Here is a 21,519-nt window from a genome sequence, read left to right on the forward strand (position 1 = left end):
ATTAGACTCGGTGGCCATTCATTTCTTCAGTCATTTTTATTGGCATGAAATAAACCATTTAACAGACCAAACTCTTGGTAATTTTCAAAAACAAATACAGAACAAGTATAAAATGACAAATATCAAATGCAAAGATAAAGATGGCTTTTTGAAAGCACATTCAACACGGTACCTGTAGTTTGAAATGTGCTGCGATTATCTTACATTAAGAGAATGTGCTGTTACCTCAATTGCAGCAGTCTGTAAATGGGAGGTTTTCTCTCTTTGGTAGAAAAGAGGATATTTAAGCTAATTGAACTTTTATTGACTGTGATTTTTTTCCATGACAATAAGGCTCCTCCCCTTATTTTCAAGGCATCTAAAAGACAGTATTTAACGTAACACAGAAAGCAGAATTTATCTTCAGTTCTTCAACCTTTAAGTTTTGTGTGTTTTAAAGGCCTCGACCATGGTGTGTCCATTTTAATAAAATGACATCAGTCTGTCAGTGCCATTTACAGTAACCTTTGTGCTTGTTGGGTTTCTGTACAGTACGTGTTAAAAGGTCCAGTGTGTCGGATTTGGTGGCATCTAGTGGTGAGGTTGCAGAACTTAAACTTTCACTATGTGCCATGCATGCAGGAGAACTACGGCAGGTGATGTGAAAATGCAAATGGCCCTATTTTGAGCCAGTATTTGACTTGTTTGTTGTGGACTACTGTAGAACATGGTTGATTCCCTGGGAGAGGACCATCTATGATGGAGTGTTCAGTTCAATGGAATTGCTCGCGTGCATATGTCAAAAAAAGTTTCTAACCTCGTGGTTCAATTCTGGAGTAAGTGAGCTCCTGCTTGACTTGACATTGTGATGACGTCACGGATTTTCAATTGTTTTTCTCAGCTTGAAGAAAGTTTTAAACTTTTTATTAAACCTCTGTGGATCATTGATTCTTAGTTGAAAGAGTCATAAGTGAACTTGTTTGCCGTACGAGGCGTCCTCTTAACAGTTTTACAGCAGTCTCTTTATTTAATGGTGGTCCATGGGGAAAATGCTTTTAAAGCTGCAGGGGATTTCTTGCTGCAATACCACCAGTGGCCACTGTGGAATAGAGGTGAGCTGCCTTCCTGGGGGCCTGGAGAGGACCACTCCTTATGTAGACGTAAATGGCTCTTTCAAGGTAATGAAAACACACCAGTTCTTAGTTTCAGGTGATTATAAACTAATGAAAACATAGTCATGCATATTATATACCAATACCACCAAGTAGATGCTCCTTAATCCTACACACTGGACTTTTTATGGGCTGGGAGTCATTGCACAGTATGGGCCTGTGTTTATACCAGTGCCCTCAAAGTGGACTGAACTCTATGCTGTGTTGAGTTAACCGTAAAGGAATAGTTACACTTTGTGTGAAATGTGCTAATTTGTTTTCTTGCCAATAGCTAGATGAGAAGATTGATACCATTCCTAAAGACATGTGGAAGCTGCAGCAGGTTAGCTTAGCTTAGCTTAGCAGAAAGCCTGGAAACAGGGAAACAACCAGCTTGACTCTGTCCTAAGGTAAAAAAAAAATCCACCTACGGGCACCTCTACAGCTGTTATTACAAATTAACATGTTATATTTTGTGGTTTTGGACAAAGCCAGGCTAGCTGTGTGCTAAGCTACATTAGCTGGCTGCTGGCTGTAGCTTCTTGATTGATGTGCAAATATGATAGTGGTAGCCTATCAGTCCCATCCAACTCTTGGCAAAAAAAGTGTATTCTCTATAACCCAAACTATTCTTTTAACACTAGAAAGGTCAGATATTTGGTATAAAGTGCTATGGATGTACGTGCTAGGATTTTAATTCACTTAATTATTGTTGTCAATATGAAGTAATTGTGTTGGTTGTGTGCATACAGTATATATGTTTCCCTAATGTCCTTGGATAAGGCTTCCTAAATCTCAAGGGTGTAATCTTTAAAAAGTTTCTGCATTATTTGTTGCGCTCCTTTTCTTTTTTTTTTTTTTTTTTTTTAAACTTGCTGCTCAGCCATGTTTCCCATGATCTGATTATCACAGTTTAACGATTTATGTAATCGGCACAGCATCAGCATTAAAACTGAACACATTTTGAAAATATGCATCTTGAATGACAGAAGAGTACTAAGTCCTGATGCAAAAAATGAGGTCATGATGTCTGCTGATATGTCAAAACATGACACATTAAAGGGATTGGTCGGTGATGTTGTATGAGGTACTTATCCATAATCAGTGTATTAGATACAGTAGATGTCAGTCGGCACATTGGAGAAGCAGGCAGGAATGCTGCCACAGAAGCTAAGCAATGTACTGCTGTGGAAGGGGCCAGCAGCAAAATGAGTTTTAACCACTTTAAAAAAAAACAGAATCAATTCAAGAGGCTACATTTAAAATATTTTCACTGTTTTACCTTGCCATTAGTCAACATTTTGCAGCTGGGAACTAAAGCTGTTTTATCGCCTAATGCCAGACTCCATTAAGAAAAGCAGTAATTAAATACTGTTGGATACAGGAGCTACTGGTGTACCTCTGCCTCCATTAGTTACTTTGTTTGTGTTATTGTGTGACCTGACCTTGGCGTTTAAGAAGGTTAGTTTGGATTCACCAAAGTCACACAATAACACAAACAAACTAACTAATTTGGAGCAGCAGTGGATCTGTGTTCATCAAGCTAAAATCACTATTTTTCTCAGTGGAGTCTGGTGGCTTTGACGAAATGGAGAACTGAAGCTGTTAATGGCCTCTCTCTCAGAAGGGGCTGTGTGACTGAAAGGTAAAGCTCTGAAAATGTTCTACATACAGTGTACACTTACATTTTTATTGATTTTATTCAAGTGGGACTTAAGTTAGGTGGCTAAAACATGTTTTGCTGCTGACCCCATCCACAGCAGTGCATTGCTTTGTTTCGAAGTGGAACTCCTGCTAACAAACTAGCAGCGTGTCGACCAACATTTACTGTATGCAACACACTGTCTATGGCTATGTACCCCATACAACCCAACTTTCAAAGATCCGAACTATTCCCTCAACTACAATTATGCAAGCTCAGCTGTTATTAGCCTTGACCCAGGCCTCTAGGTCGGAGTAAATTTTCTCCTGAGGTAAACTGTTGTACTGTGAGCAGATCTTGCACACTCTCTCCCTCCAGTCTGTGTACAGCTTCACTTTCCACTGACGTTTCCAGGTGAAATACTCACTGTAGCGTTTCTTGTCCTCTGCAAGCTGTTGTAGATACTTTGCCAAGTCTTTGACTGATGCAAACTCATCAACATGGATGAAAGAATTAGGTGGAGCCACGGCTTTGTAATCCTCTAATGGCGGTCCAAGGACGACAGGCACTGCCCCGCCTTGGTAAGCATTCCTCCACAGCTTCTCTGTGATGTAATCTTTGGCGAATGAGTTCTCAAAAGCCAAATAGAAGTAGCAGCGAGAGATTGTAGGTAAGAGAGCTGAAGAGCGAAGGGGTGTCTTTGTCCACCGACCGTAAACCGTCACAGGAACCATGGCATTGAGCTCTTTGTACACTTGGCTTCTCTTGTGACGGTTCCTGTAGTTGCTGACCACCCAACAGGCCAAGAAGCTCTTATTCTGAGGGACGTCTTCCGCCAGATCTCCTTCAGCCTTCTTAGGTAGCAGCTTGCCGTATGGTACAGTGACATCAGCATCCCTCCTGTACGTTATAGTCATGTTAAAAATGTTTGCATACTGACTCAAGTTTCCATTGTGAGTAGGGGCTTCAAGGGACATCCAGGCCCACCTCTGGCCCCGTGATCGTGGAAGGTACAGGGGCAGTTTTTGTCGGTGTACTGCCAGCTCTTTGTTGTGGAACACCACCACATCGGCTGAGGGGAACGAGGAGCGCTGGTCCACCAGTCTACAGTGAGGGATGCTGTAGAGGTCCCAGCAAACGTCACCCTTCAGGCTGAATGACCTGCCGAAGGGCCAGTACCACAGCAGGATGGTGATGTTTCTACTGCTGCTCCAGTTCCGATATCTGGCTGTCTGAGTCTGGAATCTCCTTGGCCATCCATTGAGAAGACCCAGTGGTAAAACTAAGAGGAAGGAGAGGAGGAAGCGCCTCCTTGTTGAGCTGAGTACAGTCTTTGTAGTGGAACCACCCTCCTGTCACAAAAGGGAATTAGAAGTAGGGTTATAATGGAGCAATGAGGTTTTGTGGCTTTACCCTTTGTTTAAAGCACATTTTAAATTGACCATATCAGTGATTCTTGCAGGTTTAAAGCTGGAGTGTGGGACTTTTACATGTAAATGAACATCACAACAAACCATTTTGTGAACTATGCTGCTGTGTTTTAGAAATTTAGATGCATTTTTTTTATCACTGTCTCATGCATCAGTTAGTTTCCATTCATTTCCATATGATATAAAATCATTGCTGAGGTAATCAGCACAAACTTTGTAAATCAATCTATGATGACCCACAATGTCCCGAGTTGGAGTCCAGCTGTATCAGAGCTCTCTAAACTCTCTTTGTATATTTAAAAATATACAAAATCCTTTAAATTATACCCTCATCTACTGTTGTTGCAAAAATAGCTCACTATTATTCAATCCTTTGGGGTAAGTCACCTGGGACAAACAAACAGAATTATTGAACACATAAAAAGGCACGCTATTTTATTCAGTGCATCAAATTTCCATTCAGGGTCCGCTCAAGGTTACTGCTGGAGGCTCACAGACAGTACTGAAACAGTTGGTAAGCGTGACCTTGCACTGACATTTGTAAACAGGAAAAATGAGACACCATCTCAAAGGGAGATTCTTAGGGTGTGGCAGTGTGAAGCAAAAACAGTGGAAACCAAATTAATTTTCTTAGAGCTACTGATGGATGGAAACACCTTTCTGTACACGCCGTGCAGATTTTGTTTTAGTGTCTGTGTAACTGACTAACGGCAGTGATTACTGTAATGATGACTCACCATAAGTTACTGTGTGACTGAGACAGTATTCTGCTCCTCTGCAACTCCAGAAACTTGTGTAGAAGCTTAATTTTTTTCTATTCAGACAAAAAGGAAAAAAGCATAGTCATAAGTGCTATAGAAACCAAACCACATATTAAGAGCCGTCAAACATTTCATGCGGTTACTTTGTAAATGTTTTCTGTGATGTCACAGGAGAGATAGAAAAGAACATTTTGATTGATGATTTTTAAAACGAGTTTGCATTTCTTGCATTAAAATTCAATCACTGCGACAAAACAAATACTTTTTTTGTGAAGTTGCAGGCCTCACTGCTGTACGGGATGTGGGAGAGGACATTATTAATTGTGAAATCATAAAGAAAACAGGATTTTGTAATAGATCGCAGAATTGAAAATAGAGGGTCTCCCTTTGCGTAACACGAAAGACCTTTAACAGATCTGTGTGCAAATAAGGAACTAATGAAGGCTCACACCGGATATGAGACACACAAAGGGCATATTGAGAGTAGTGCAAAATTAGAAGGAGACAATGTGATTAAAAAATGTTTTTTCTATGTTAGCATTAATGAGAAAAGGCAAACACATAGAAGAAAACACCCAAAGAAAGATGCTGTACACAAGTATGGACATATTTATTTATTATTTATTTCAGAATGTGGATACTTCCACAAAAAGTGTAGAAGATAAACTCTATTTCTGTGGACTCTATTAAATTTGGATGGCACAAACAACTTTAACTGTCTGTACACCACCTTATGAATGATGTCGCTGCTGTTACTGCATGCTGCAGGCTGAAAGGTTGTCATATTTCATACCCCATTGCTTCATACCCCTGATTCCGGTTTGCACTACACTGCATATGCTATATTATAGGGCAGAAGGCAACAAAGCTGAACAAATCTTCAGCCAGATAACCGTTTTTGCATCAAGTCATCTTTGTGTGCTCTCAGGCTCTTTATATGCTACCTGCAGCTGTCATGCCTCACATTATCTGAACAAAGGGTCGATATTAAGAGCAGCCTGCAGGATAAAGTAAAGGAGAGTACGCAGAACCACACTGTGAAAAACAGCAGCACCACAGCTCAAACCACATCTGTGATTAGAAAATGTAAAAATAAACTTCACCGGTTGCAACTGTAATCCGCTAACATAAAACAAACTGCTCAGATTTTAGTTTAGTGTTAGTCTTTCTTATGAGACTTAAAATATGTGGACATATGGTTGGACATTATTACAATAATTAATTTTCTCTATATAGTTGAGACTTCAGTACCAACTGTGAACAGGATGTGGTGAAACATTTATGTTGGCAGTGGCACTGTTCTTTTCACTGGCTGCTGTGAAGCATTGGTGGTGCAAAGGACAAACCAGTTTGCTCTCAACCCTGCATGTATTTATCCAACAGTAGACTAATCAGCTTTGACATACAGCTGATGACTTTGTACTTCTTGCCAAAGAGAGATCATCAAAGAATATGTGTTTCAGAAACCAGACCACATTGACCAGAGAGATGCATGACAAAGAAAACCCCAAGCTTCCTCCACTAACCTGATCACTAGATGAGCGGTCTGTTCTCCGTCCTCATTCACCACTGATACCATTTTTGGTCGCGGCTGGCAGAGACGTCATGATGAGCTTGAAGTGCTTTAAAAGCCAAAAATGCAGCCCCTTTTAAGGAAGCTGAGGTGTGGCTCTTTGTAAGATTGTTGAATATGATATGAGCTCAGCATTGTGCGACATGCTCACCACCCCTCTCTGTCCAGCCACATCTTCCAGTTCCTGCTTTCTAGTAAATGTGATGCCCCAGTATTCTGCGTCTTTGTCTCTGTTTGGCAATACTCTGCAAGAACAAGTTATCATATCACAAGGTGTTTGCTGCATATGTGAAAAGAGGAAGTGTTATCAGAGTTAACAGAGAGGTTACACAAGGGTGAGCACACACCAGTGAGCCATTAGTGTAGCTCTGTTACGGAGAGTAAAAGAGATTACCAAAATGTAATGTGATATATAAATGTAAAGTGGTTTGTAAAAAAAAAAAAATTGGGAGGAGGAATGAGTTAATTATGTGCCCTTGTACAAACAAATTTACCAGAGAGAGTACTGATGTGCAGAGTATTAACCAAATTGTGGCACAGGCACTGAATGACTGCCTGTGTGCATGTGTGGTTCATGTTTCTGTTGTTGATTGTGCTCTTTTTATTCTCTCAGCATGATAAAGTTGGACTTAAGTGCACAAAAACATGAGCTGAAATCACATATCTAAAATCTTCTAGAGCAGCAAAGGCTCTGTTGTGCTGTCTGTTGACGGACAAGCTGAAAACACAAGGAAAATTTCGATAAAAAAGGACATCCACCCTCTTGGCAGTACTGCTAATCAATACAGCAAGTGCCACCCTCATCAACCTCCTAAGTGTTCAGAAATTTATGAGCTGATGGTCATGAACAGAAAGTGGCAAACCAAACTATATCTCAAAAGAAAAAGGTCATGTTCCAGATCATAACTGACTGATGAGGTCTTTGCTCTGTTGTTGTTATATGTATATCTACACAAAGGAAACTAGTAGAACTTTTCGAACCCCAGGCTGGGGAGGCCCGTCTGTGTGGAGTTTGCATGTTCTCCTCATGTCAGCGTGGGTTTTCTCTGGGTACTCCAGCTTCCTCCCACAGTCCAAAGACATGCAGGTTAATTGGTGACTCTAAATTGTCTGTAGGTGTGAATGTGAGTGTGAATGGTTGTCTGTCTCTATGTGTCAGCCCTGTGATAGTCTGGTGACCTGTCCAGGGTGTACCCTGCCTCTCACCCAGTGTCAGCTGGGATAGGCTCCAGCCCCCCTGCGACCCTCAAGAGGATAAGTGGTTCTGGAAAATGGATGGATGGATTTATTCTGTTATCTATAAAATCAGTAGTGATAGTCTCTTGTTACAGTTGATCTTACAGCTTAATAAATACCTGAACAGTACAGAAACTGCTTGTACTGCATTCGAAACCAAACTCTGTCACATCCAAATATTTAACTGCATCTTCAGGTTGTCTGGTGACATTTATGTCAGTATATTAAACGATCACAAGAGGGCAGTATGCTGCAGGATAAGATAGACATTGAATTCACACTGAATTTGTGTTTGTCATGTGTTGTTGGCAAGGCTGGAGTATGGACCCGACAAACTGGGCCACTGTTCCAGGGGCCAGGACCCCAAGAGGCCCCCAAAGCCTCAGGTTCATGCAGGTAAATTGTTTACTTATTATATATAATTTGACCAAGTGCATTTTTTTAATATAATATGCTACAATACAAATACAGTAGAATAGAAATATCTAATACTTTTTCTAATGCACGTCCTGCATTATTATGATTATTTGTTTTTATTTTTATTATTTATTTTTGAAACATAAACTTAGATGCGCCTGTCTGTACAGTTTATTTATTGCTTGTATTTTCACAGTGCCTCAGTAGGTAGAACAGATAGTCCACCAGTCAGAAGATCACTGGTCGATCCCCAGCCCCTCAGTCTGCATGTCGAAGTATCCACGTGAATGTTAAGGTGAGCACCTTGTATGGTAGCATCAGCCACCACTGTGGTAATGTGTGTGTGTGTGTGTGTGTGTGTGTGTGTGTGTGGGTGTGGGTGGGTGAATGTGACATGTTGTATGAGAGTGCTTTGAGTGGTCAGAAGACTAGACAGATGCTTTACAATTGCTAACTTTATAAACAACTTTGAATTTTATATTGTTCTGTTTACAGTATATTTATGCTGTCTATATTAATTTGGTGGCATGGTGGTGCAGTGGTTAGTATTGTCACCTCACAGTAAGAGTGTTCCTAGTTTGAACCGAGGGATGGGGAACGCCTCTGTGTGGAGTTTGCATGTTCTCCCTGTGTCAGCGTGGGTTTTCTCTGAATACTCTGGCTTCCTCCCACAGTCCAAAGAAATGCAGGTTAATTGATGCCTCTAAATTGTCCGTAGGTGTGAATGTGCGCATTAATGGTTGTCTGTCTCTATGTGTCAGCCCTGTGATAGTCTGGTGACCTGTCCAGGGTGTACCCTGCCTCTCACCCAGTGTCAGCTGGGACAGGCTCCAGCCCACCTGCGATCCTCAAGAGGATAAGTGGTTCTGGAAAATAAATACATGAATGAATCAATATATTTATTTTACTGTGTATGAAGACGTTGTTTTTTACTCTGGTGACTGTAACCTTCAGACACAAAGACATTAGATGTTATTTAGTCACTGCTCTTGACTGTACCTCACATGACTTAGAAGTACCTACCCTCCTGAGACCCAAACTTTTGTTTGGTGTGCATTTTCAACTTCTCCAAGCTATTTGGGATAAGTAGGACTTGTTAAGTATAAAAAACTAAACATTATAAATTATAATTAAGACCCAATATCCTCAAATGAGATGATAAAAAATCCCCAGTGTCTGCAAATGAGTACTTCTGAATTAGCAGTGTCTTAGCTTGTTACTGTTGCTAAAATTGCTCCAATGTGTTGCCAAATCAAACTATAGACATTATTGATAACAATATAAACAAGTTTCAACTATAAAATGTCATCAGGTTTTGGACCTTGTCCACGTTTGTGACAGGAATGGCTTCAGACTGACTTGGCAGAGAGGGCTGTCATCTTGTTTTTACATGGATTAGTGTATTGTGCTCTTACTACCACTAGATGGCACAAAAGGTGTCCACAGACGAGGACAACAGGCCAGTTAAGCAGAATGAAGTATAAAGTCTAGTAAACCCAAAATGTGATGTCCTCATACGAGGACACAGGGTTTTAGGAAGTTTGAGTTTAATAGTTAATTTGGTCCTAATGAGGCATGTCAACAAACTGAATCATTACCTACAGTCACTGAAAATACCTCCTGTTTTTCATTGGTTTGACGAAGTTGAGCTTCGTTTGGATCACATGTTGTTCATGGTGTTTCCTGCAATGACACTCAGTGACAGTTTCTTTCTTTCTTTGTTTATTTCTAAGTCATCCTTTTTATTAGCATGAAATAAACAGTTAACAGACCAAACCCTTGGACATCTTCAAAACCAAATACAGTACAAATATAAAGTGACAAATACCAAATACAAAGAAAAAGAAGGTTTTTTGATATCAAGTCATTCAACATAGTGCCTGCTTTCTGAATGGTACCATATTATGAAAATAAAAAAATGCTTAGATAGGATACACTGACACAGCAATTGCAGCAGTAGAGAACTGGAGTTGATTTCAAGCTCAAGGCCTTTTCCCTTTGAGTAAAGAGAGGACATTAAAACTAATCAAACTTTATTGGTCATGATTTTGTCATATGTTAACACATTTCTATGTATGAACCAAAAAAAAAACAAAGCAAATTCCATGTAAGTGAAAACCTACTTGGCAGTATATCCATTTCTGATTCTCATGATCCTCCCCTTATTTGCAAGGAGCATCTACAACAAAGTATTTAACATAAAACCAAAAGCAAAACTTCAGTCTTCAGTTCTTCAACATTTAAAAGTTTTCAGTGTTTTAAAGGCCTCCACCATTGTGTGTCCACCAATGATTACTCAGTAGTTTTTGATGGATGTAGGCTACTTAATTGACCTTTCAGTAAGTAGCTGGCTCTGTTTCTGCTACGTCCTTGGAGAACATTTTCCTAAGTCTCAAGTCTCAGTCTTTTTTGTCAACAATGTTTCTCTTGGTCTGATTATCACTGTTTGCCGATTTATTTCATTGGCAGATCAATAGCATTAAAACTAAACGCACTCTGAAAAAAATGCATCATCAGTGTTAGAAGCAAGATAAGTGTGATGCACATAAACATTAATAAAAATATTAAGATAAAAATAAAGCAGTCATGATGTCTTCCACTTTGTCTAAAATGTTTACCAAAACAGCGTTGCTCATGGCCACCACAGCTTTTTTGTGTGTGTTCTTTTTTCTTTTATCGTATATTAGTTATGTATTAGGACTTTTTAAAAGTGTCTTTGTCATATTTTTACTTTAATTGGTGGTTCTGAGTCATGCTCTGCTCCTCTGTTATATGGGGTTCCACAGGGTTCACTTTTAGGACCCCTGCTTTTTTCTCGATTTACTGCCACAGGGTTCCATCCTTAGAAAGCATTTTATTTCTTTCCATTGTTATGCTGACGATAGTTAGATATATGTGCCGCTAAGGGAGAAAGATGCTTTCTTGCTTAAACCACTTCTGTTATGTCTCGAAGACAGAACTTTTTAAAATTGTGATAAAAAGAAAACAGAAGTGATAGTGTTTGGTCTTAACTTTCCTCTTGTAGCTAATTGCTCGTAAGTGAAAACCTATTTGGTAATAAATTTTATTCTGATTCTGATGTGGTAAGTGACACCTTAACAACTAGGCAAACTCAGTTGTTATTAGCCTTGTTCCAAGCCTGTAGGTCGGAGTAAATTTTCTCCTGAGGTAAACTGTTGTACTGTGAGCAGATCTTGCACACTCTCTCCCTCCAGTCTGTGTACAGCTTCACTTTCCACTGACGTTTCCAGGCGAAATACTCACTGTAGCGTTTCTTGTCCTCTGCAAGCTGTTGTAGATACTTTGCCAAGTCTTTGACTGATGCAAACTCATCAACATGGATGAAAGAATTAGGTGGAGCCACGGCTTTGTAATCCTCTAATGGCGGTCCAAGGACGACAGGCACTGCCCCGCCTTGGTAAGCATTCCTCCACAGCTTCTCTGTGATGTAATCTTTGGCGATTGAGTTCTCAAAAGCCAAATAGAAGTAGCAGCGAGAGATTGTAGGTAAGAGAGCTGAAGCGTTGAGGGGTGTATTTGCCCACCCGCATTAGTCATACTTCTACTGTTATTATACACGTGATTATTATTGTCACATATGTATACTATCAGATATTAATATATACTTTCAACATATTGTACCACAGTAGCCAGAATTATAATTATAATATTATTACTTTCATTAATGTTGTTATAAGCTATTATCATTACCGTCTGTCCTGCATCTCTCTCTGTCTCTGTCTCTTTCTGTCTCATTGTGTCATACGGATTACTGTTAATTTATTATGTTGATCTGTTCTGTACGACATCTATTGTACATCTGTGAGTCCTGGAGGAGGGATCCCTCCTCAGTTGCTCCTCCTGAGGTTTCTACCATTTTTTTTCCCCCGTTAAAGGTTTTTTTGGGGAGTTTTTCCTTATCCGCTGTGAGGGTCCTAAGGACAGAAGGATGTCGTATGCTGTAAAGCCCTAAGAGGCAAATTGTGATTTGTGATATTGGGCTTTATAAATAAAATTGATTGATTGATTGATTGATTTCAGAAGAACTCCCTTGCATACATACATTTTGTGGTATGTTAGATGTGTGGTCATGATAATGAAAAATCTGTTTCCTGAAGGACCTGAACATTGACTGGAACTAGTTATGTTGTCATGTTGTCCACTCATGACTATAGCTTCCCACTGTAGCAGATGCATGTGGTCTAACACGAGTAGTATCTAAACCACCTAGTGTGTATGAAAAGTGATGGATCCAAAACATTTACTGGTGTACATTGTATCTTTACTGACTCAGTGGAGCTATATTTGAAGTTATGTCAGTGCATTTTGGATGTAGTGATCATAATGTAATGGCAGTAGTGAGGAAGCCAAAAGTTTCTAAAGCAGGAGCTGTGATCATTGTTAAGAGATCATATAAACATTTCCAGAAAGTTTTATTGTTGTACTCTTTTATTGAGGATGTTAAAAATATATGCTGGGAAAATGTGTCAATGAATGATGATCCACATGAAGTACCTGAAACCTTTAATAAGCTATTTGTGAAAATAATTGATTAGCATGCACCACTGGAAAAGAGAACCTTTAAATAATGTTATATCCCCTTGGATTGATGATGAATTGAAGAATTGTATGATACACAAGAATCAAGCAAAGGAAATGGCATGAAACATATCAGATTGGCAAAATTACTGCAAGCTAAGGAATTATGTATCGAAGTTGAATAAACATAAGGAAAGTGATCAGTAATATAAAGTATGACAATAAAAAGCTGAGGAATACTTTTTAATGATATTATATGCAGAAAATCTTCAACTTTTATACTACTACTACTATTTACAATTATTTTAAATACAAATTTAATACTGAGGAACGAGATGGACCAAACAAACAATTAACAATTTTATGACCTCATAAAAGATCAAATTATGACATATAAAAATTGTACATATGAATTTGCTAAAGTTACTGTCTGTTATGTGGAAAAGTTGCTATTTTGGATGTAAAGACAAACCATGTGGTGTAGATCTGTTGGATGGGAGACTACAACCTCGATTCCAAGAAAGTTGGGACACTGTAGGCATGTCAGTCTAGTACCTGCACTCTTTTTATATGAAGCCATGTTGTTGTTACGTGTAGAATGTGGCATTGTCTTGCTTGAATAAGCGGAGGCGTCCCGTAAAAGACTTTATCTAAACCCGTATGTAACTCTCAGCATTCTGGCAATAACACACTAACAGACCATTGCAAATGCTGGCTTTGGATTTTTTTGTTCTGATAACAGTCTGAATTCCTCTTTAGCTCGGAAGTCACAATGTTCATGATTTCCAGAAACAATTTGAAATATGCACTCGTCAGACCACTGCACACTTTCCCACACCAGTCAGTCCATCTCAGTTAAGGTTGGGCATGAGGAAGTCAGCTGTGTTTCTGGATGTTGTTGTCACATGGCTTTCACTTTGCATGACTGAGTCCTAAGTTGAACTGTATTTACAGATACAAGCTGTATTTAGAAATCTAAATATAGTGCAATTGGAGGCTAAATATAGTTGCATTTTTTTTTAATTTATTTGATTTGTTTCACATACATAAATGCAAAAAAAAAAAAAACAGAATAAAAAGATTTAAAAAGTGCACGTGGAAGAAACCTGCACATGCTTATATGAAAACCATTCCCAGAAGACACAGAAGTGGTTAAGTTCAACAGCTAAAATTTTCAGTAAAAATCAAGAATAACTGGTCTCTAAATCATATTTGTGGTGCTGAAAACATGGTAACAGCAGCTTGAGGGGTGACCAAAGTGTTCTATTCCAGTATATTAAGATATAAATGTTGGCGCTTTTATTACAAAAATGAACAGTTTTTTAGCTATGCCGCCCAATTTATTAGTTTGTTAGCAGAATACATAACTGCCTGATCGATTTTCACAAAATTCGGTGGAGGGATGTAACACACGCCAACTTAGAATACATTAAATTTTGGTGTTGATCTAACTCAGGGGGTGTGTCCGCGGGCCGCCCACACATGGCCTCCCATTCACTTCCATTCATTTTTTGGATGAGGATTACGTGAAAAGTGTCCAACCGATTTTCACAAAACTTGGTGGAGGCATGTATGGTCCAACTTAGAAGCCATTACATTTTGGAGTGGATCCAATTAACAGGAAGGGTCCATGGGCAGGTAGGATTCAATTGCCTGCTCTGGCAATTGGGGGCGAGTTTCTGATGCCCCAATATCCAGATTTGTTCTAAATATATTTGTCAACACATCTGCCAAATTTGGTGCTTTTATCACAAAATTGAACAATTCTAGAAAAATATTGAGCTATGCCGCCCCACTATCCCAAAAAATACATTTCAAAATCTCTCAGCTTGCATTAGTAAAAAAAACTTGTAGGGATATGTTTTCATGGAAAGTGAGCATCGATACACAAATAGGAAACTTTATAATGAATACAACAAGGCCTCCAAAATGCCACTGGATAGAACTGCATCAAAATATATAACACAATAATCAAATTACTCTCCACTCTATCAAGACTGCATACTTAAATCCTTCAGCCCCCCAAATGGTAACTGCAGTCAAACAATACAGGTGTCACTTGTGGATGAACCTAACACAGCATATAGAAAAAAAGCCAACACCAATGACACATTTTGAGAAAATCCATCCATCCATTTTCATCCGTTTATCCGGGGCCTGGTCGCGGGGGTAGCAGGCCAAGGAAAGCACCCCAGGCGTCCCTCTCCCCAGCAACGCTTTCCAGCTCCTTCTGGGGTACCCCAAGGTGTTCCCAGGCCAGATGAGATATGTAATCCCTCCAGTGTGTTCTGGGTCTGCCCCGGGGCCTCCTACCAGTCAGACGTGCCCAAAACACCTCCAGCGGGAGGTGCCCTGGAGTCATCCTGATCAGATTCCTGGACCACCTCATCTGACCCCTTTTGACACGAAGGAGCAAGCGGCACTACATTAAGCTCCGTCCGGATGTCCAATCTCCTTACCTTATCTCTAAGGCTGAACCCAGCTACCCTTTGGAGGAATCCAAGATGTCATTCTTTCGGTCATTACCCAGAGCTCATGACCGTAGGTGAGGGTCGAGACGTAGATGGACCAGTAAATCGAAAGCTTTGTCTTCCAGCTCAGCTCCCTTTTCACCACCACAGATCAGCACAGTGCCTGCATTGCTGCAGAAGCCGCACCAAACCGTTAATCCATCTCACGAACTCCCTTGCTTGAGGCAGTAACTCTCCCCCAACCCGGAGGAGGCAATCCACCAGTTTCCGGCAGAGATCCATGGCCTCAGACTTGGAGATGCTGATTCTCATGCTGACTGCTTCACACTTGGCTGGAATCCGGCCAAGTGCATGCTGCTCCGAGAATGGCCACTTTAACATGGTGGAGGGGTTTGCATGACCCTGTGAGCCTGGGACCTGTGTTGTCTGGGGCTAATAGCCCCTCGTAGGGTCCCCAAGGCAAAGTGATCCCAGGAGAGGAACCAGACTAAGAGCCATTCAAGAAGACCTTGATGAAACTGACTTTTTGGAAAATATAATATATAAATATAAAGGTCGTAAAGGCCTAAAAAAATCATGAAGAACCTTTGCTTACAAATGTAAAAGGACACAATCAACAGGTCACACTGGTAAAGGAACCTGATAATATGTGCACATATCTCTAAGTATCCATGACTATCTGGGGGTGAACTAGGAACCCCTGGGGTAAATTTTAAAAATCGACTCCAGATTGTACAGAATTCAGCTGCCAGGCTTTTAACCAGAACCAAGAGACGTGATCACATCACTCCAGTTTTAGCTTCTTAACATCGGCTCTGGTCTCAAGCCCATTGTTGAGGGAGGTTTCAGACGTAAAACGGATTCAGTCCTTTTCAGAGCCAACGTTTGAAGAGTATAAATCTAGTAAGTCTCCCACTGCTTCAGTAGTTTGTCATGGTCATCACCCCTAGGTGGCAGAGTGACCTGTTCAATACCACAGAGATGTGATGAGGAGATGTCATGGTGTGGATCATTAACAGTGTTGGGTGTAATTACAAAGTAACGCGTTACTGCTTTTTTCAGTAATGAGTAGTGTAAGGCATTACTGTCCCTAAATGCAGCAATCACATTACAGTTACTAATCAAACACTTGAAGCTCCAGTAGGCAACACTGTTTTGGCATAATTGAGTAACAATTTTATAATATCCTCTAAGCATAATGTAAATCAAGTGGTCTGAGACAAACAATAGGTTTCTGCACCTCACCATGGCTCTGTGTTCAGCCTCTAAAGAATCAGTATCGTGCCGATGTGCATCAACCAGTCAAAGGTCAGCTCAGACCACTGCGTTCCTATTGGCTGTTCTACTGCATATGCACGTTCCTGTGCCGCCGGCAGAAGGGGAGAGCAAGCGGCAATGGCGAACAGCGCACCAGGTAAAATAGCTATTCCAGCATTGGCTACAATTGGGGCGGCAGTAGCTCAGTCCATAGGGACTTGGGTTGGGAACCGGAGGGTCGCCTTTTCGAGTCCCCGTCCAGACCAAAATATGGAGCGTGGACTGGTGGCTGGAGAGGTGCCAGTTCACCTCCTGGGCACTGCCGAGGTGCCCTTGAGCAAGGTACCAAACCCCCCAACCGCTCAGGGCGCCTCACCAAGGGCAGCCCCCTTACTCTGACATCTCTCCACTTTGTGCATGTATAGGTCCTGTTTGTGCATGTGTGTGTCTTTCAGACCTGTGTGTAATTGACAAGCAAGAGTGAAAACATTGAATTTCCCCTCAGGGGGATTAATAAAGTAAATAAACTTAAACTAAACTTAAACTTTAAAACTGCCTACATGGCTAAACAACCCAAAAAAGGAAGACAGAACTCGGTTCCCCGGAGCCCCGGCGTGAAGGTTGGCTGTGGGAGCCGAGCCGAGCCTCGGGAGTATGTGCAGGTCCGCGAGGGAGGGATGGGGCGGGCTGCTGCACGGTGAGGGAGAGCGAGGCTTGGGAGTATGTGCAGGGCCGCAAGGGAGGGATGGGGAGGGCTGCTGCGCGGTGAGGGAGAGCCGAGGCTCCCAGAGAGGGAGAAACAGAACCAAGTAGGATAAAATACTTGCATGCTCGTCTGGTAGGAGGGGCTCAGGGCGGAGACGAATGAAACCTAACTCAGATGAGACTAAAAAATCAACTGTTTTCAGGCTTTCTACCTACTGCAGCTTTAAGTCGTTACTTGCGTTACATAATTTCATCATTAGATCTTCCCCTTGCTTAAGAGTTAGTGACGACGGGCTTCAGGCTGTTGCCAACGGGTCGTCCTCTGGTCGTGGGAATGCGCGTTCCCGCCGCGACCAGGGGTGCTTTTCACAGCAGGCATGCTTAATACGGTACAACACCTGTCAGCCGCGAACACAGATGCGGGGACAAGCACCAAGACCTGGGGAGACATGGGAGCAGCTTCATGTGTTTACAGCAGATAGCAGGAGCGAGGACAGACGTCTCACTCCGCCACAACTATGCTGACAACTCTGTTGTCCTACTAAGTATTGATAACAAGCTTAGTATTTTACAAATTCGAGTTTTTTTTATTTGATGAACATGGCGCTGATATGCAAAAATGAACTAAATGACTGTGGGGCAGTGGGCAGGTAATATAATCATCAAACCTTTACACACGGTAACCACTCCCAGCCTGGCATAACAACTTCTCTGGCGGAAACCCTGCAAATACTAGTTTTTGTGCTCACTGATATTTTGTTTGAGTTTTCTGGTGGTTTTCCCAGCAAGCCCACATGGACAGTGTGTCAAGTAGATCATGTGTGGATGCACAAGTCTGGGAAATCTTTAACCTGTTTGGGGATCAGTTTTCATGGTGCACAGCTGCTGCAGCGGTAGTTGGCTTTAGGGAGGGTATGCAAGCGTGTTTGTGTTTCTTGACTGGATTTCGTCTTGTAGTCAAAATCGGCATGGACCAAGTGATCTCTTTAGTCCTTGTGCCCGGCCTTCTCTATAGAGTCCTCCATGGAGTGACAAATCCCTGTCAATCAGAAGAATTGACTCATAGGGAGACCCTTTTTTTAGGGGGGTATGGTGAAAACTTGTAGCCAGCAACAAGGTGTTTTTGTCAGTGTCCTTTTGGTAGGGTGTTGTAGTGACTGAGTCCTTGTTTTTCATAACCAACATGTCAAGGAAACTCACCTTTTCATTATTACAGTTCTATGTAAAGTGGGGGTTACTGTCTAAACTGTTCAACAGAATGACAGTCTGCTAATTCATCAGGACTTCCATCACAAATCCAGAAGATGTCGTCTATGAATCTGTACCATTTTAGAAAATGCAACAGTGCAGCTGTGATGACTTTTGTCTGTCTCAGCCTTCCGTCAGCACAGTGATCACACTAGCAATGTAAAATGTTTGTGAATAAGGCCCCTGGACTTTTGCTTAGTGGTATGGTCCAGGGGACATATTCACAAATATTCCCAGAATACTCTCAGAGAGCTCCCAACTTAGACTAAAAAAAATTAGAAAGGAGTCCTAGCTTAGGAGTGATTTAGGAAAGTTCTCAGAGCAACTCTGAGCAAGGAAGGGACAGAAACTTTTATCTTACTGAGGAGGTGTGGCTGCCCCTGTTGCTAGGTATGATGCATTCTTTTAACAGATGTTTGATTGTCAGAGTAACAACCTTGTGTGAGCATGCAAAGTGTGGACACCCAGTGGAAATGAAATGAACTGAGTGACAGCACGAGACTGAAAATGTTGTCATTGTTCGTGTGATCACTTCAGTCACTGCTGCACTGTTGCATTTTTTCAGTTTTTCAAATATTTTGATGTTGTGATCATTTTGTTTCTGGCGTTATATCGTTATTGCATTGGGTGGGAAATGTGTGTTTATCCCTAATGAGTTTGACCACAAACATTATCGCTGCACAATCTTATCTCATAGCATTTCATTTACTCACTGCCATTATGTGTTTGGAGAATATTTAACCCACCTCTTTGCATTTCCACCATTTTCTCCTCTCCTTAAGAAACTCTTAAAACTTCTCTTCTCTACTCCTTAGGTGAACAGTTTTTCACCTTAGGAGCTCTTTTAAGGTCTAAGATGCATTGTGAATAACCTTTATCTTTGCAAGAACCTGGTCTTAACTTTAATGATTCTAAGAAAGCATCATAATTCTAAGAATTTTCCTATAATTTTTTTTTCACTCTGAGCAGCTCTTTATAGGATGCTTTGTGAATATAACCCCCATGCTTCCATGACCCAGAAAGAGAAATTGCACATTGTGCAGAATAAAGTCGCACGTTGTAGCCTTCAATTTGATAAAGTATAATATATAGTCAAGAGGATCTTATATAGTATATACTACTAGGGATGCACAATAATATCGGCCAATATCAGCTTTAAAGTAGAATCAGCCAACATGCTTCTTCTTAATTTACACAATAAATTAATACATACATTAAAAAGCACTGCATTTCATGTCTCCATCTGCTGGTGGGCCATCACCATAAGAGCATGCATGCATAATATGATGGTAATTCCACTACAGAAGAGACTTGATCACTAAATTAGGTAGAGAAAAAAGTGGATATGTCAATATTGGTATCGGTTATCAGTCAAATGAGTTGTTGCATATCGGCACATCAGATACTGGCAAAAAAAATCCAATATCATGGATCCCTAGTATATGATAGTTAGATTATATGATTTATTATCTAATACTGGTGTGGGTTACTATAATGATGATGATGTCGAATATTGGAAGAAGGGGAGACAGGGGTCGAATGGCACACTCTTCACTCTTTTACATATTTCTCTGGCATAGTTTAATTTAAAATATTCTGATCTGCAGCAAATGAAAGCTAAAGGTCTCAGCTGTAAATAAATATGTTTTAATGTGCACTTTTTTTCCCCCCCAGAATTAGGTGATTTGCGATTAAATTCATGTTGTGCATTTGTGTCACCCAGCCCAAATAAGAGATTGGTTAACATACTGTTAAAATGCTATAGTTACAAAATGTGAAGCAACCAATGGAAACAATTTGAGCATTTAATTCAAACGAGAACCAGAAAACATGAACATTTCATAAGATACCTGCCCATTTTTAAAACCAAACATAATTTTTAAGCAAGTTATCAGTAGGAATGTCTAGTTACTTTTGCCATTGACCATTCAGAATAATGATAATTAACTAACAATATAAACATGGTTTTTATTATTTTAAAATAGTTTAAATTTCTCAAAATACAATTACAGTTACAATTGTTAGATTTACAATTGATTGGCACATGTGCCAACCAATCCCCCAAATCAGTGTGCCAACCAATAGCGCTCACATTTGACCCAACTTTGTGATGAATTATGTTTGCCAGCTGCCATCACTCATCGCAGACTGTCAAATCATATATCAAAATGTAGCTGATTCCTTTGTCTAACTAGAAATAAAAAAGCTAACACTTTGATGTTACATTTATGTTTCTGTGACCTTCTAAGGACCAAAAAAAATAGCTGTGTGCCAACCAACCCTAGTCTCCCCTACCATGATAATATTTTGATTTTTGATTTTTTTTGGCCACAGTGATGATTTTTGCAGGGGCTATTTTGATTTTGATTTATAATAGGTATGTAGAGACACTTCATTTTTTAAAAAAAAAAAAAAAAACTCTGTGGAAGACCTTTGCTTTCAGTTTCACTAACTAGAGTTTTGTTCTGTGTGGTATTGCATTGTGTTGTTGCTGAGTCATTAGTTTAAGGTCCACACAGCTTAATATATTTAGCCTCATACTTGCATTTGGCCATGTCTTGAGGGTGTTAATAGCTGTCCATTAGTCGCTTACTTCACAGCAGGAAACAATACTTCAAAATAAAAGCTCTGTGCAGGAAATTCACTGCACTCCAAAATGAAGTGTGTTTTTACAAACTTGACACATTGGTGAGTCACTTTCAATCCATTCAGTATGGATTCGTGACCCACTTTTGGATGTAACCTATCATTTGGGAACTGCTGGTATATAATATAGGATATAGGATAGCTGCTGCTTTGGCTACAGTTAATGGGGGTCATAACAAATTAAATTAAGCAATCACATAGGCTATGTTTTGTAATGTTTAGACACATACATACCTTACAGGGTACAAACAGAGCACTCAAAGACTATAAAGACTCTTCAAGCACTCGAAGAAAAATGAACTTATGTTGTAAGTTATAATCATTGTAAATCAACATTTTAATTGTACATTATTCTAGCTGCACAAAGCCTAAAATCTCTAATTAAAATCAACTGTGCAAATTCTTTGGCTTTAGAAAATACTCGTCATCTTGTGATATGGCTTCTGTGACATGAACTGACTTAT

The 21,519-nt window shown here is 40.3% G+C and overlaps 1 protein-coding gene across 2 annotated transcripts; it reads right to left on the minus strand.

Annotated features, from left to right (window-relative positions):
• Positions 1 to 35: 35 nt before the first annotated feature.
• Positions 36 to 7,767, minus strand: LOC125906231 (fucosyltransferase 7 (alpha (1,3) fucosyltransferase)). Of its 2 annotated transcripts, XM_049604717.1 has the most exons (4): positions 6,490 to 7,767; positions 4,940 to 5,016; positions 3,200 to 4,124; positions 36 to 1,149 (listed from the first exon to the last, which is right to left on the minus strand). In XM_049604717.1, the coding sequence occupies exons 2-4, from the start codon at positions 4,940 to 4,942 to the stop codon at positions 1,130 to 1,132; spliced, it is 948 nt and encodes a 315-aa protein (XP_049460674.1). In that variant the 5' UTR covers positions 4,943 to 5,016; positions 6,490 to 7,767; the 3' UTR covers positions 36 to 1,129. The 2 variants fall into 2 exon arrangements, with proteins under 2 accessions (XP_049460674.1, XP_049460673.1); XM_049604716.1 differs by lacking the exon at positions 36 to 1,149 and having other exon boundaries at positions 1,973 to 4,124.
• Between the last annotated feature and the right edge of the window lie 13,752 nt (positions 7,768 to 21,519).

Source organism: Epinephelus fuscoguttatus, linkage group LG18, assembly GCF_011397635.1.
Source record: "Epinephelus fuscoguttatus linkage group LG18, E.fuscoguttatus.final_Chr_v1".
Lineage (NCBI taxonomy): Eukaryota > Metazoa > Chordata > Actinopteri > Perciformes > Serranidae > Epinephelus > Epinephelus fuscoguttatus.